The following is a 14,645-nucleotide window of genomic DNA, read 5'->3' on the forward strand; positions in this document are numbered from 1 at the left end:
GTTACCCCCCGCGCAGCCGCGAAGAAGCCCATTTTTTGACACCATCCCACCTTCTTCCCCCATGCTCACGTGCACCTCTGTGCCCCACCCGTAGTTCATAGATTCATAGAATTGTTAAGGTAGGAAAAGACCTCTAGGATCATCAAGTCCAACCGCCAACCCAACACCACCAGGCCTCCTAAACCATGCCCTGAGGTGTCATGCCTATACTTTTTTTAGCACCTCCAGGACGGTGACTTCACCACCTCTCTGGGCAGCCTGTTCCAATGCTTGACAACCCTTTCAGTGAAGAAATTTTTCCTAATATCCAACCTAAACTCCCCTGGTGCAACTTGAAGCCATTTGCTCTCGTCCTATCACTAGTAACTTGGGAGAAGAGACCAACACCCACTTCGCTACAACCTCCTTTCAGGTAGCTCTAGCAATAGGGTCTCCCCTCGGCCTCCTCATTCCAGACTAAACAACTCCAGCTCCCTCAGCCGCTCCTCATAAGACTTGTTCCCAGACCCTTCACCAGCTCCACTGCTCTTCTCTGGACTCACTCCAGCACAATGTCCTTCTTGTCCTGAGGGGCCCAAAACTGAACACAGTATTCAAGGTGTGGCCTCACTAGTGCCAGTTACAGGGGCACAATCGCTGCCCTGCTCCTGCTGGCCACACTATTCTTGATACAAGCCAGGATGCTGTTGGCCTTCTTGGCCGCCTGCTGGCTTGCGTTCATCCAGCTGTCAACCAACACCCCCAGGTCCTTCTCTGCTGGGCAGCTCTCCAGCCACTCTTCCCCAAGCCTGTAGTGTTGCCTGGGGTTGTTGTGACCCAAGTGCAGGACCTGGCATTTGACCTTGTTGAACCTCTTACAGCTGACCTCGGCCCATCAATCCAGCCTGTCCAGGTCCCTCTGCAGAGCCTTCCTACCCTCGAGCAGATCAACGCTCCCGCCCAAGTTGGTGTCGTCTGCAAACTTGCTGAGGGCGCTCTCAGTCCCCTCATTCGCACCTGCCGGGAGCGGGGACCCCTCAGGGGAAGCCGAGCTCGCAGCAAGAACGCCGGGCCAGGGGCGGAACGGCGACGGCCCGCGGGAGGGCGGCCGGCCCTCGCGGCGGCGGCGGCGGGGTGGCTGTGCCGCCCCGCGGCGAGGGCTGCGCGGTGCCGCGGCGCGGCCGGCAGGGGGCAGCGCGGCGCCGCCTGCCGAGGCCCTGCCGGGGCACCGCCCCCGCCCGCCCCGAGCCGCCGCGGGCGGAAGCGAAGGCGAGCGGCGGCCGGTGCCGCGCCGCGAGGAGCGGGCATGGCGGAGGGGATGCGCTCGCTGCGCGGCGGCAGCCCGGCCTCCAGCCCAGTGCTGGGCGGGCGGGGCCGTGCCGCGCTGGTGGCGGCGGCGGCGGCGGCGGCGGCAGGGGGGAGTAGCGCGCCGGGCCACGGCTTTCGCAGGGTGACCCTCACCAAGCCCACCTTCTGCCACTACTGCACCGACTTCATCTGGGGGCTGGCCGGCTACCAGTGCGAGGGTAAGGGCGGCCGGGGGTAGCGGGGAGCCGGAGTGGGCGACGGGCCGGGCCCGGGGGGTGCGGAGAGCCGGGCAGGCCGCGGCGGGTGTCGACGGTGCCGGACCGGCTGGGAACGGCCGCCGCGTCCCGGGGGTGCGGGGGCATTACATCGTTTCTGACGGTGCCGCTACTACTGCTGCTAACAACAAATTCCAACAGCAAAAATAATATATTCTGTTAAAATATAGCAATGGTAGTAATAAAAATTCTAGTCAGAATAATAAACCCTAATAATAAAGCCTAACAACAGTACTACTAAAAATTCTAATAATAATTATAAATTCTTAAAAAAAAAAGTCTAAAACCATCAATAATGCTAAAAATTCTACTCTTGGTAATAATACGTGCCAATAATAAAAAGGTCTAACAACAACAACACTAAAAATTTTGCTATTCATAGCAAATTCTATAATAATACATTCTAACAATAGTAAGAACAATTCTAGCAATAACATTTCTAATAAGGAACGCTAAAACTGAAGGAAGGAACGCTAAAACTGAAGGAAGGAACGCTAAAACTAAGAATAATGATACATTTCTAACAATAATAATGAAAAATCGGAGGGGTGGCACGGCACAGTCCTGTGCGGCAGCGCGGGTGCTTGCCCTGATCCAGTGCTGCCCCTGCCCGCCCCACACGGATCTGCTGTGAACCACCCACCAGCCTGGCAGGCTCTGCCGGGGTGGTCGGTGGCTCCCAGCGGAGCCGTCCCGGGGTGCCCTTATCTGCCAAAAAGTTCGATGGCTTGGAGGAGCCACAACCTGCCTGGAATTTGAACCTTTCAAACCTGGGCTGATGCCAGGGAGAGGAGAAGGAATAGCTGGGTCTCCCCGCCGGCTGCTGTGGCAGCCGAGGTTCCTGGAGGTGACTAAATTATGGCTTGTTCTGATGCAGTGAATCCGAACAGTGTCATAGGGAAAAGAGGGGTTCCCTGTGTCCTGTTTAAAAAAAAAAACAAAACAAAACCAAGCAACACCTTGATGTCTTCTTGAGCGTATGCAGCCCAGCTGGCTTGGGTTGCATCTCCAAGACCACATCTAGAGGAGTAGGGCTGTACAAGAACCTGTTGTTGGGGTGGTATCAGGGCCGGTCAGCTGTGGGTGTAGAGCAAGTACCCTGCAGTGCTTGAAGTAGCTCCAGCATTTTGTCGCTGTTGTTGAGGAGGGTGTGGGATTGAGTGGAAGTCGTGTTCCTCAGTGGTGCAAAAAAAAGTCTTGCAAGAACAGTTTTGTATTTGCTTAAAACTTTGCTGAGAGATGTGTCATTCTGTCTGCGTAGCAGAAAGTTACTGCCTACCCTAACAGCAAAAAAGCCCCAAACTCGAGTGAAAATTTCTTAACTTGTGAAAATTCACAAAGCAAGTCTTCTGTAGCCTTTATCATATCATTGCCTTAAAAAAAGCAAGTTATTGGAGTTTCCACAAAAGTGGGCAGTCAGGTGCCAGTTTTGTTATCTGAAGAGCTGAGTGGCTTTGGTGTGTTAACAGGTAAGAAAATGTGAAAGGCTTTCATGTGGGATGTCTCACTTTTTTTTAATTTTATTCTACGTACTACATACATAAAGGTAGTGCAGAGCTCGACCTTGAATTTAGGGTCTTTTCCTAGTTTGAAAACTGTGTTAACAGTTTGTGGTCTGGGATTGTTTTTCCTCTTTGGCTTCTCAGGCTGAATTTAGGGTAAGGATCGTTAGCACCACTATCTAATGAGAGCTTCCAAGCTGCACTGTTAAGATCTCTCTTTTAAGCCTACATCTGAAACCTCCACCCCAAACAAATCGGGTGTATGAGGGGTAATGAGAGAGAGGAAAATACTCAGTCTTTTAGTCTTCATTAGCTGTAGCATTCCCTGCTCAGAGGGTAAGGGGAAAAAAACCTGTAACATCACCTGGCACGGCAGTGTCTCCTTTGGGTGAAGAACTGATTTTTGTTTGTTTGCCTGTTTTCAACCAGCTATGTTCAGTGTCATGTTTGTCTTTTCCCACAACTTAGCTGCTAAACAACAGATTTCAAAAATACCTGATGGGTCATTTGCTGATGGTTGCCACTTTTGACAGCCATGTATACACCTTTGTACCTTGTTGAATAGCTTGGCAGCTTGTTCTTTTCAAGTTATTTAATAAATGCTAATATTTCTTGACTGATATTTTAAGCAAATTCTGTTTAATAATTACCTGCTTTAACTAATGGAGTTTGATCATTGTTCTTTAGAAAGTAATAAAAGGTTGATCTCCAGGAGTGCCAGGCTGATTAAAAAACCGAAACAGCTCCCCAGCTTTTGGTGAAGGAAATGTTTGCAGTAGACTGGAGAAACCTGGTAGCTAATCACTGTCTCCTTTTTCTTCTCCCCAGAGAGACTAGGATTGGGGGTGTATTTGCAGCTGAGCTGACGTTGTCTTTGTTTGGAGTCCTTTTGACAAACCACCTACAGGTTTTGAAATGAAGCCGTTGAGGGGCCTTTTTCCGGGTGAATTTGCAATGGTTTCTGTTCCAAATCTGTGGATGTTCAGTCTCCTGATGTCTTTGTGTTGACCTTTCCTGAAGCAAGTCTTGGTCAGAACAGAAGGTTTCCAAACTTTGAAGGGAATTGAGAATATTGATAAGACTTCATCAGTTAAAGAAAGGGTGGGGGTGGGGGTGGGGGGCGTGTGTGGAGAAAGCTCCTGCCTGTCACTGTTTTAAGGAGTTGTGTGGCCTAAATGACCTGGATTTGAGTTTTGTGATAGTGCTTTTGACCCTTGGAAGATGGCATTTTCTATATGTGAATGGTCAGGTCTGTGGAGTTCTCCGGTGAACTTACGAACTGCTCAGCAGACTCGCACTTGCCCATGTGGCTTACATGCCTGTGTAGCAAAAGCATAAGAAATTATAATGGAATCTTAACACATTTCTGGCTGGGCAGGCCAAGATAAGTGGGCCTGCTCTTTTCTTCCTGTGGACTCTGAAAATGCATAGAAGAGATACTCTGATGCTCTTTGTACAAGGCACAGAGTGTCCTGGATCTTATCCCTCTGTTTAAAGTAAGATATTGTTTCCCTTTCCAGTGCAGGGCCATGCCACTGCAGCACTTTTTATGGGACAGGAGGTACTCCTGGGGAGAACTGCAGCTCTCCTGCTAGATTGGCAAGGTGTTTTTATAACTGAAATTTTACAGGGAAGGCAGTAGTCTTCCTATGTGGATTAGGTGTCCAGCTGGGTCCGAAGATGTCATTATATTAAGCTTTTGTGCATATATTTATTGTAATCTCAGTCAACCAGGGTTTTGCAACTGTGGTTTACTTTTTCCTTCTTTCCCCACCCTGCCTTCAAGTTTGTTTTCCGTAAACCCTTTGTAAAAAACCCTCTTTTTTTTCCCACTTTACTCTTTATAGCTGTCACTTCCTTTGATATGTGTGTGTGTGTAAGAATAAGTGATATTTGGATTGTAACATGAACGATTACTCTCTTACATTGCTCTTGCTTTCCAAAGCCTGATCATTTCAGTTTTGAGGGGGTTTAAATTTCCTCAGGCTTGGTGAGGAAGAGGCAGCATGATTGGGTTTCTGTCAGTGTGTGTGTGCACCTTAAAAATGAAAAATATTAAATAGATTAGGTCTGTATAGGAATTAGAGAGTTGAGTTGTCAGTAGTGCACAGAGGAACCAACTTCATACACTCTAAAAATAGCTAGCAGATATTTTAATTTGGAGTTTGGGATTTATTTTAGCCACCAATAAATACGCTTCTTCTCACAGTGCTTTTTCTTTTTCCATAAAGGCTTAAAAAAATGCAGGAAGAATTGTGAATCTATACATTTTGGGGGCTACAAATATTTCCAGTGCTATAAATCTTTTTAAGGTGAACTTGGTTTGGTTTATTTTAGCCAAGGCTAAAATGTAAGGGATTTAAGGAATAAGCAAGATGACTCACAAATTTAGCAGAATCGTTTAGCCATTTTCGGGTGCTCCCCCCCTCACCAACACTCCTACCCCTGCCCCAGTCAGGGTCTTTCTGGTATGTTTTGTGTCCCTTTCTACTAGGGAAATGTCTTTTGAGCAGGTAGGGTACTTGTCTTGATATAAAGGCACTAAGTCAAATAAGACTTCGGGAAATAGCATCCTTGTTTTCTGATTTTGTATTGGCTTTGTATTCTAAGGAGAACCTCAAAACTTATTCCAAGATACAGAAAACCCTATTTCTCCTAATCTGGTTCAGATGTTGGCTGACAACACTGCAGCTTTTCCAGAATAAAATGTAAATGGTGAATTGGAGTTATGTTTATGCCATAGATCTCTGACTTAGGAAGACAGCCATAAAGCTGGTGTGATTCATACAGGCATGTCCCAGAGATGGGGAAGCTACGTTGTGCCTCGTTGGTGTAGGGGAACCTGGAGGTGCTCAGACACCATCTCTGCAGCGGTATGGGGATACATGTTCTGGATGTGTTTTGAATGGAGTCTAATCCTTTTAAAGACTGTTCTAAGAAATTGTAGTCAGTCAGGGAAGGTGTGTTTTAGTTTAAAGGTGGGAGTTAGACCAATAGGGAGTTTGTAGGGATATGGAAATAGTAGCAGGGAATAAAGGGACAAGGAACTATCCCCTTGAACTCTCATCCTTTCTATTTAGTTCTGTTGTTGGGACAGGCAGCTGGAACATCCTTGGTCCTGCTGGTTCTGTTCAGCTCAGTTTTGAAGGAAGTGAATGATGTATGAGATTCCCCAGAATGTCTTAATGCTTGCAGTTCAAAAGCAAAACAAGTTCTTCTTCCTTCTGATGAGCTTGGCTTGCTTTTGGTGCATTTTGAACGGAAGATAAAAGCTGCAAGAAGGTAAAACCACAGTAAAATCTTGCTTCTATCCCACAATCAGTTTGAATTTTCAAGACTTGCTCACTTTATCCTTTAGTGGGTTCCTTGTCAGTGGCGGGGCCTTTCCGTGCAACAATAAGGTGTTTGATGTTGAGATGCTTTGTAAATTTGTGGTTGAGATGTTGTTGAGTAGATGTGACTGTGCTGCATTTAAAACTTAGATTGAGCCATGTGACTCTGAATCCATCCTGGGAACAAACACAAAGACTATTTTGACAGAAAAACAGAAAGATAAAAAACCCACCAAAAACACTCCCCAAAAGGAACCCTGTCACAGAAACTTAGTTCAGTTCTGGTCAAGATGAAACATATGTTGGGAGAATGTTTGGAGTATTGACTGACACTGAAAGATGCAACTTGTCTGGATTTGAAGGATAATCCATTTTGTACTGGAGAATTTATGCTCTTCCCTGCATCCCTCTGACAGTGCTTTGGAGGGAAATATCAGTATCACCATCAGTGATGCAGAGGAAAGGACAGGGAGCTTTGCGAGGATGCACACAACTTTTGTAGCTGGAAGCTATATTTTGTGTTGATAGTGTTATCTCAGATTTCAGTCCAGAAACTGAATTATGTAGGATATAACTTACTGCAGAAAGTGCTAAAGCCAGCAACCCAATACCAGGCTTTGCACAGCACTTCTGTATCTCATGTGTGGTACTGCCTCAATCTGACTTGGTGATAAATGACAAAAGCAATAAAAAAGGTGCTTGTCAATCCATCGTGGTCTGGAGTTGTCTGCAGCTTGCTTTCTGCAGGTTTCCTTTCTAGATGATCTTTCATCTAATAGTGCTTAGACTTAATGTGTTCAGGTGTTCCTCAGCCATCTTTTAGGCTAATGACCTCTGGTTCTTTCTATCTCGCAACAAAATTTTTCAGTCTTCCTCGGGTAAGTTTTCTGTGGACCTTAGTTCTTGCAGTGCTGTGCTAAGGGTCTAAAAAGCCTTTTATTCTTTCTTGCAGTTGTGTGGGAGATAAATGCCTGACTATTTATTTCTTTCTGAAACACAAAGGACATTGAACTCTTAAGGCTTTCATCATAAAACATTTTCTAAGTATTGTACTAAGTCATTTCACAGTGTTTTCTTTCAAACTTGGGTAGAGTTTCAGTCATGAGTGACCTCAGTACTTCATGGGTGCAGAAGCAGTTACCTGTTCCTATTTTCTGTGATGTTTGCATGCATTAGCTCCATGTTGCCCCCTTGTTTAGCATTGGTTTCTTTTTGGGAACCAGCACATTTTGTGAACACTCCCCTTTCTCTAAAGGTGGTGTGCCTTCTTGTGTGCATTCTTTCTTTATAGATGCAGAAGCTTGTATTAAAATAGGATATAGCACATCTTAATGCAGCAACGCACATCTGAGTGTGATTATGCTGTCCTCCTTCAGTCTTAGTCATCAGCAATTTTTTTTTAGTAGTGATGCTACTTTTGTTTCAGTAAAATACCAGATACCATTTGACAGCATCTTGGGGTTTTTTATGTGAAAAAACCCCGTTAAGCAATCAATTTGCACTGACAATTGCATTATAACAAGGGGCGTGTTATGTGCAATGGGCATTTATTACCCAAGTGTAGATGCTGATCTTGAGGTGGGGTATCCTAGTCATAGTGCCATGGAAGATGACATGCAAGGTTTTTAATTTTCATTCTCCTCTTGGCAGTTTGTAATGGATGTTTCTGTTGAGTCCACCACCACCACCCTGCCTTGTTCTGAATTCCAGGTCCAGGGATAAGGAATTTTGCTGCATTGTTTCCAGTGGGTTCCCTCTGTTGCTTGTCTGTGTTCTCCTCTTTGATTAGGTGCTCTTTGTAGCTCATCCGTAATGTTGCTTTTCTGCGTACTATCCAATAGAGACCTGATTCTCTTCCTGATTTTGGAGATCTTATCTCGGGTGGCAGCTTTGAATTATCTTTGAATCAGGCTGTCCCCAGGTGACCTTTGCTTTTTGGTTATGTCACTAGTTTCTTCTGGAGTTGTTTCTAACACTGCATTTCATCGGCTCAAACTGTCTTCATTCTGAGCTACTTGTTGCTCATTAGGACCATCCTGACCTGGCTCAGGAAAATCCCTTTGGCAAAACTCCTTTTGCAACATGCAACACCTATTGAAGACAGGTGACTAAGTTACAGTCATGTACTTAATTTGACTCGGCTCCAGTGGGGAAAGAACAGGGTGTATGTATAGCATATAGACATTTCTAAATGATCACCTCCTGTTCTTCCCCCCCTCCCCAGCCAGTCTTTTTGTTTAATAGCACCTTTCAGTTTTGAGAGAAGGCTGTTAGGAAACACTCCCAAGCAGAGAGCAAAAACTAACATTTGTATATCATAATGTGACAAGGAACTAAGTGGAAGTGTACTACTACTTTTTTTTTTTCTAAATGTGCCACCACAGTATTCTTCCTTTTAAACCATATTGTTGCCTTTTGTTGCGTCACTTGTGGAGGTTTGTTTTTCACTGGAGTACAGTCAACCCCTAATTTCACTTCCTGTTTTTATTTAAATATTTTGCTTTGCTCTGGAAGAATGTGGGTTTGTGTATGTGTGTGTATATATAGTCATACACATATATTCACACACATATAGATACATGTGAAAAAACCATGCATTTGTATTTTCATATATGTTGCTTCTTCTCTGTTCAAAATTGAATATGATTGATTTACTTGGAAGTATATTTAGGATTATCAATATAACATGCTGATATTGCTCACCTGCTTGGCTTTTTAAGTACCACATGTATAATAAATGCCAAGCCACTTACTGTGTAAAAATAACATTAAGATATAAAGCAAGTAGAAGTGAGAATAAAAATTACTGTATTTGACTGCAATTTGATCTGTCCCTGGAGGTTTTATATACAGAAGACTGCTAGAGACATTCTGACTACTTTGCTAAACAGATGTGCTTGGGAAAAACTGAATTATTTGAACTTCAGGTGTTAAAACAGAAGCAGTGTGTTGTTCTGCAGGGTAGTATTAGCTTACAGCGGCTAGGAAACAGGACTTCCAGTGTAAGTGCAAGAATATGTAGCAAAAAAAAAATCTCTGTTCCTTACTGCATTTCTTTCTCCTTGGCAGAATGTGTCACATTTTAATGTCTTGGTTTGTTATGTAATTCAGGAAATGAGTCTGTCCTTTTTCTGCAGTACTTTCTCTACAGCATGTGGAGATAAGAACTGGTACACCTTGTTAATCAGCAAGTGTAGGAGTATTGCACTAACCAGTTCCTTAAGCATTTCAAACAAAACTACTTCCTCAGCACTGAAATCATTGCATGGTTAGGAGCTTCAAAAGAAGGCAGAAGAATACAAGGAAATGGCTAAGATTCCTCTAAACATGAAGAGGGCATGAGGGAAGGATCTGAGAAGTGAGAAGGCTAGTCCTGTTTGAGACTGTGGATGCTCTCTTTCAGAAAAAAAATGCCTTATGTGAGGTGAAAAATTTTCTTCAGAATCTAGTTAGGGTACCAGAGTGAGTGTAAGTGATCACGCATACAAATTTGCATGGGAACCTGATTAGGGCTAGCAATCCTGGAATGTATCTGCTGTAGAAAGAAGCCCTTAGACTTGAAACAAAGGTGTGGCCTAAGTAGCATGACCTAGGAAAAACTGCTTTTTCACATTAAACCTCGTCTCAAAACAGTGTTGATAGAGGGGACTGGAAAAGCTGATTTCAAACGTCTTGGATATTCACAAATATTTAGAGAGTTTGAAAATCTTGAGATACTTCTACAAGTTGATGCACACATTTTGCAAATTTATTCTGGAAGGGCTTGATATCTGAGAAAAATGGCACTTGCAGTTGTATTTGATATTCCAGCCCTCTGTCTGGATGCCGGGGAGACTTAGCTCTGCAAACAGAAGAGTGAGAAACCAAGCATGTAACCGAAAACGAGGAGGTGTGGAAGCAGAGACTTAACCTTAAAAACAAACATAAGTGAAAATATTTCTGTTTCGGTTTCTGTGCCATTGACTTACATGCCTGTAGTTTCTTTTGTGAAGAAGAGAAGTTAACTGGTGCCGCATATTCCCAACAGCACCTCACACTATCAGACCTCCCCAGCCTTTTTCAGAAATAGGCTGAAGTAGGAGGGAAAAATACTGTAATGTTAAAAATACCTGTCAAAACAGCTAAGTATTGTTGTGTCCATTCTTGTTTTGGCCTCTCTTATTCTGTTCCTCTTATTTTCTCTTTGCTCCAGAATAGCTCCTGTCTGCACATGCCTTGAGATTTCCTGAAGCCATTGTATTTTTATTTAAGCACGTTTTATTCAGGAGGAGCAAATAGATTATTTAAAAAATAAATCCTCCCCTTCCTTTTCCCAAGTCTGGGAAGATAATGGAGGGGTACATTATACCTGTTTGGTACTTTTGCTCGGTGTCACTTTTTCTAAATACGGTGTCATGTGAAGAAGAACCTTTCAGCATGCGTTGGTAATTCATGTGTATAAATTAATAGCTGATTATGTTAGATAATAAATGAAGAGCAAGTGCTACAAGAATTTGCTCTGCCAGCCTGATTAAAAAAACCCCACATCAAACAACAACAAACCAAAATAAACAAAACCTTGAGATCATTTAGTCCCTCTTTAGGAACAATTTATAGTTTCTTGGGGGTAGATTTTTAATTTTACTGTTTTGTGAACAAAGCTGTTGCACCTCGGAAGTTCTGTTGTACTTATAAGTGGCGTATATAACTTGACACTGCAGTCTTCTGTCCTCCAGGTAGATACAAACACTCAGCTTCTATGAATTATATATGACCTTGCTGAAGTGAAAGAGATTGTTCCTTAAATTCAAGATAAGTATAGTCCTGAGTCTCATCAGTGACTCAAGCCTAAGTGGTGGAATTGAAATCCTCACTCTTTCTTAAGAGGAATCTTTTTTAAATGCTTGAAATTCATAATAAAATTAAGAGCAGTGCTTAAAAGAAAGTGACTCGGAGATTAGCACCTTCAGTTTGCTCACCTTTCTGGAAATAGTGCCCTGTGAGTGTTTTATTTTCCTCTGATTTCACCAGTGTATAAATCATTTGCCTTTAGTTTCCTGACCGTGTCAATACCCTCGTAGCAACCATGTTGAAGAAAATACTGAATGTACTTACCCAGCTGGCACAGGACCCTTTTTCTTTGCTTTATGTTTTTTCTCTTCTCTCTCTCCAGCTGTGTTTTTCACTCAAATCCTATAGTTTTGTACACTTCTGTCTGTGGTGCAGCTTGGAAATGAGTCCCAGTAGGAATGAGGTAGAGGTTGCCATGGCAACTGGGGTGTTTTGGTGTTTTTCCTTCACTTGTTTGTTTTGTGGTGATAGGAAGTGTTGAGATGCCCCAGATAATGCTGAGATTACCCTAAAGCTAAAAGAGGAATACCCTTCTCTTGGGTATTAATAATTTGGCCTATATTTTAATTGTACTCTGCATTTCTTTTAAAAATTATAACTGTGATGTGGACATAGGAGGGTCCTATGGTAGCCAAGATTAGCAGTGTTTTTTATTTTATCTTCAGGATTTTTTAATTATGTTTTTATGTTCTGTGCCCAGTTTTTAAAGGCAAGATGGCAGGAAGTGCATCTTCTAGGGACTTCAACCCTCCTGCTTACTAGTTATCTCACTGAGTGGAGGGGGCTGATTTTATGTAAAATGCTGCCTCTGCCTCCTCCTTTGGTCCATTCAAATGCTTATGTGTGTTTTGGAGGGAATTATTGGGTTTTTCCCCCCACTACAGCACTGAGTAAACTCACTGAGGCTCTGTGTGCACAGGATGCGTATGCAGTGAATATTGTCTGCCCCTGGTGATAGCCCCATAGGTGCACAGGACTGCATTACAGCTACTCGCAGCACTGTACTGTTGAGAATGTCTCCAAATCTTTGGCTATTGTGAGGGATTCCAGGCAACTGTGTCAACATCAGAGCTTTCTGCCAAAATGCCATTATGGCTTGTGAAGTCCTACCACACATTAAATTCTGCTATGATCCACCCTGTTTATTTAAGTGTAACTCAAATTTTTCTATTTCAAAGCTGAAGATGTGCTGCTGTCCTTTCCCTTTCCCACTTAAAAGTGGGGAGGCATTTTGGCTTGAATATGTCTAAAATTGCAGAAGCATTAACAGGACCTGATTTTTGTAAGAGACATCTGTGTTGTTTTCAACACATCTGTGGGTTTTCAGAAACTAGTTTTTGAATTACGACATTGACATTGTGGTGTGTAAAGTTACATGCACTATAATGGGCAACCAGTGGTAGTGGTGCAGGAGGCCACATGTGTGAGGGCTGGAAACCTGCAGGGCATATGTAGGTTCCCTAAGCATGATGAATTTTAGTTATAAGGATGCTTGCAGTAAATGTCATATTGTTTTAGTGGATTTTCCTTAAAATTGAGGGCTGGGTCAGGCTGCCTGGTGTTTTCTGTTGTGCTACTCTATTCTGAATAGTGTAAGCTATAGCTCTTTGTTTTGACCAGTATCTGTGAGTCAGCTGGGAAGTGCTGATAAACAATTGACAGTTTCTCTTTGTAAAGCATCACCCTGAAAGCAGTAAATTGGAGAAGCTGTTGCAGACAACAGCTGCAGGGACGTAAGTACCATGTCTTTAGCATTTGTGGCACTGGTGTGCATGTCCTACACTAGGTGGTTCTGTCATTCAGCTGTGTTTTCCATGTCACTCTCTATACATGTTTCTCCGCCCCAGCTGTCCCACTTGACTTACAGATGCTGTAGAGCTGGCACCTCTCTGCTCTAGCCAATGTTTTTAATTTATGGTTCGGTTGATCACATGGGCAATCTGCAGCAGAAGACAAAAGAGGCTCCAGCTTAAGACAGAACCAGGGAAAAAGACTGATGTTTAAGTGGTCTTCAAGAGGCTTGTCTGTACTGGTATCTGGTACTTTATTTTCTTCTTACCCCTGTGGCATCTTGCTGAAATCTTGAGTTGGGTGTCATTAGAAGACCTCTCTTCTCTCCTCAGGGGTGTTAGGAGCTATATCCTTTCACTGCAGGTGCAGTGAGGGTTATCAGAGGTTTTTCTGTCAGGCTTCAAGCTGACTTGACCATTTCTGGCTGTGTATAGGCTGCAGTCTGGAAGACCTGGCAAAAAGCAATGACTGTGTTACATGGGCTGGCATCTAGTTTGTATGGGCAATCTTCATCCTCTAGTCTGTACAGAAGAGCTACTGGAGTGCTGGTTGTTTGCCCTCAGATAGACAGATTTCTGTGGTTCAGAGACTTTCTTTTCAGGATCCCTGTCTTCAGCATCACTGAGTACCGCTGCTAAGCCCCTAAGATTGGGAGCTTGTAATTCCTTCTTGCTGGAAGGAGAGCCACAGCCATCCTGATGGTCTGTGGCTGCTGCAGGGTGGGTGTGACTTCCCAGTAGTGTGTTACTATGCTAGAAACATGCAGTGGAAAGATGAATTCTGTGGACAGAGGGCAAAAGGTATGTCCTTCCAGGCTCCCTGTGCAGCTCCATGTTGTGAGTGGGATGCCTCTTCTTCTGGAGGACCTTCTTTGGAGAACTGTCAGGAGTTGAGTTGCTGAGCTCTTCCCTGATGCTGTAGGCCTCTTGGAGATTTCTGGCTTCCCATCAGTGAACCAGTGCCTTATCCCCAGGACACTGTCTTGTCTTTGGCCTAATCCTCAAGAGAAGGGAAGGTGTTGGTGCTTTATGGGTCTGAATCCGAGCTTGGCACTAGCCATCTTCCATCTGTCCAAAGAGGAAAAAGCTCTTAATGTCAGGGACCTGTTCTGTGCTAGAATCGCACACCTTTGAAATTCTGTGCTCACCTTCATTTCACAGGTGGGAAGTCTGCTCCAGTTGTCTTTCAAGAGGGAGAAAGTAAAGTCTATGCAGAACTCGCCTTTCTCATAGAATTTCATAGAACAGAATAATAGAATAGTTTGGGTTAGAAGGGACCTTTAAAGGTCATCCATTCCAACGCCCCTGCAGTGAGCAGTGACATCTTCATGTAGATCAGGTCGCTCAGAGCACCGTCCAGCCTGACCTTGAATGTTTCCAAACATGGGGCATCTACCAGCTCTCTGGGCAACCTGTTCTGGTGTTTAAGCACCCACATTGTAAAACTTTTTCTCCTTATCTAGTCTAAATCTACCTTCTTTCAGTTTAAAACCGTTACCGCTTGTCTTATTGCTTCAGGTGCTACTAAAAAGTCTGTCCCTGTCCTTCTTATAAGCCCCCTTTAAGTACTGAAAGGCTGCAATAAGGTCTCCCTGGAGCCTTCTCTTCTCCAAGCTGAACAACCCCAAC

General features: G+C 43.9%; 1 protein-coding gene across 1 annotated transcript in view; it reads left to right on the plus strand.

The window, feature by feature from the left end:
• Positions 1-1,241: 1,241 nt before the first annotated feature.
• Positions 1,242-14,645, plus strand: part of DGKQ (diacylglycerol kinase theta) — a 99,719-nt gene continuing 86,315 nt past the window's right edge. The window contains exon 1 of the mRNA XM_064438008.1: positions 1,242-1,505. Coding sequence (XP_064294078.1) covers positions 1,286-1,505 — 220 coding nt within the window. The 5' untranslated portion in view covers positions 1,242-1,285. The remainder of the gene's footprint in view (positions 1,506-14,645) is intronic.

The sequence above is a fragment of the Phalacrocorax carbo genome, chromosome Z (genome assembly GCF_963921805.1).
Source record: "Phalacrocorax carbo chromosome Z, bPhaCar2.1, whole genome shotgun sequence".
In the NCBI taxonomy this organism is placed as follows: domain Eukaryota; kingdom Metazoa; phylum Chordata; class Aves; order Suliformes; family Phalacrocoracidae; genus Phalacrocorax; species Phalacrocorax carbo.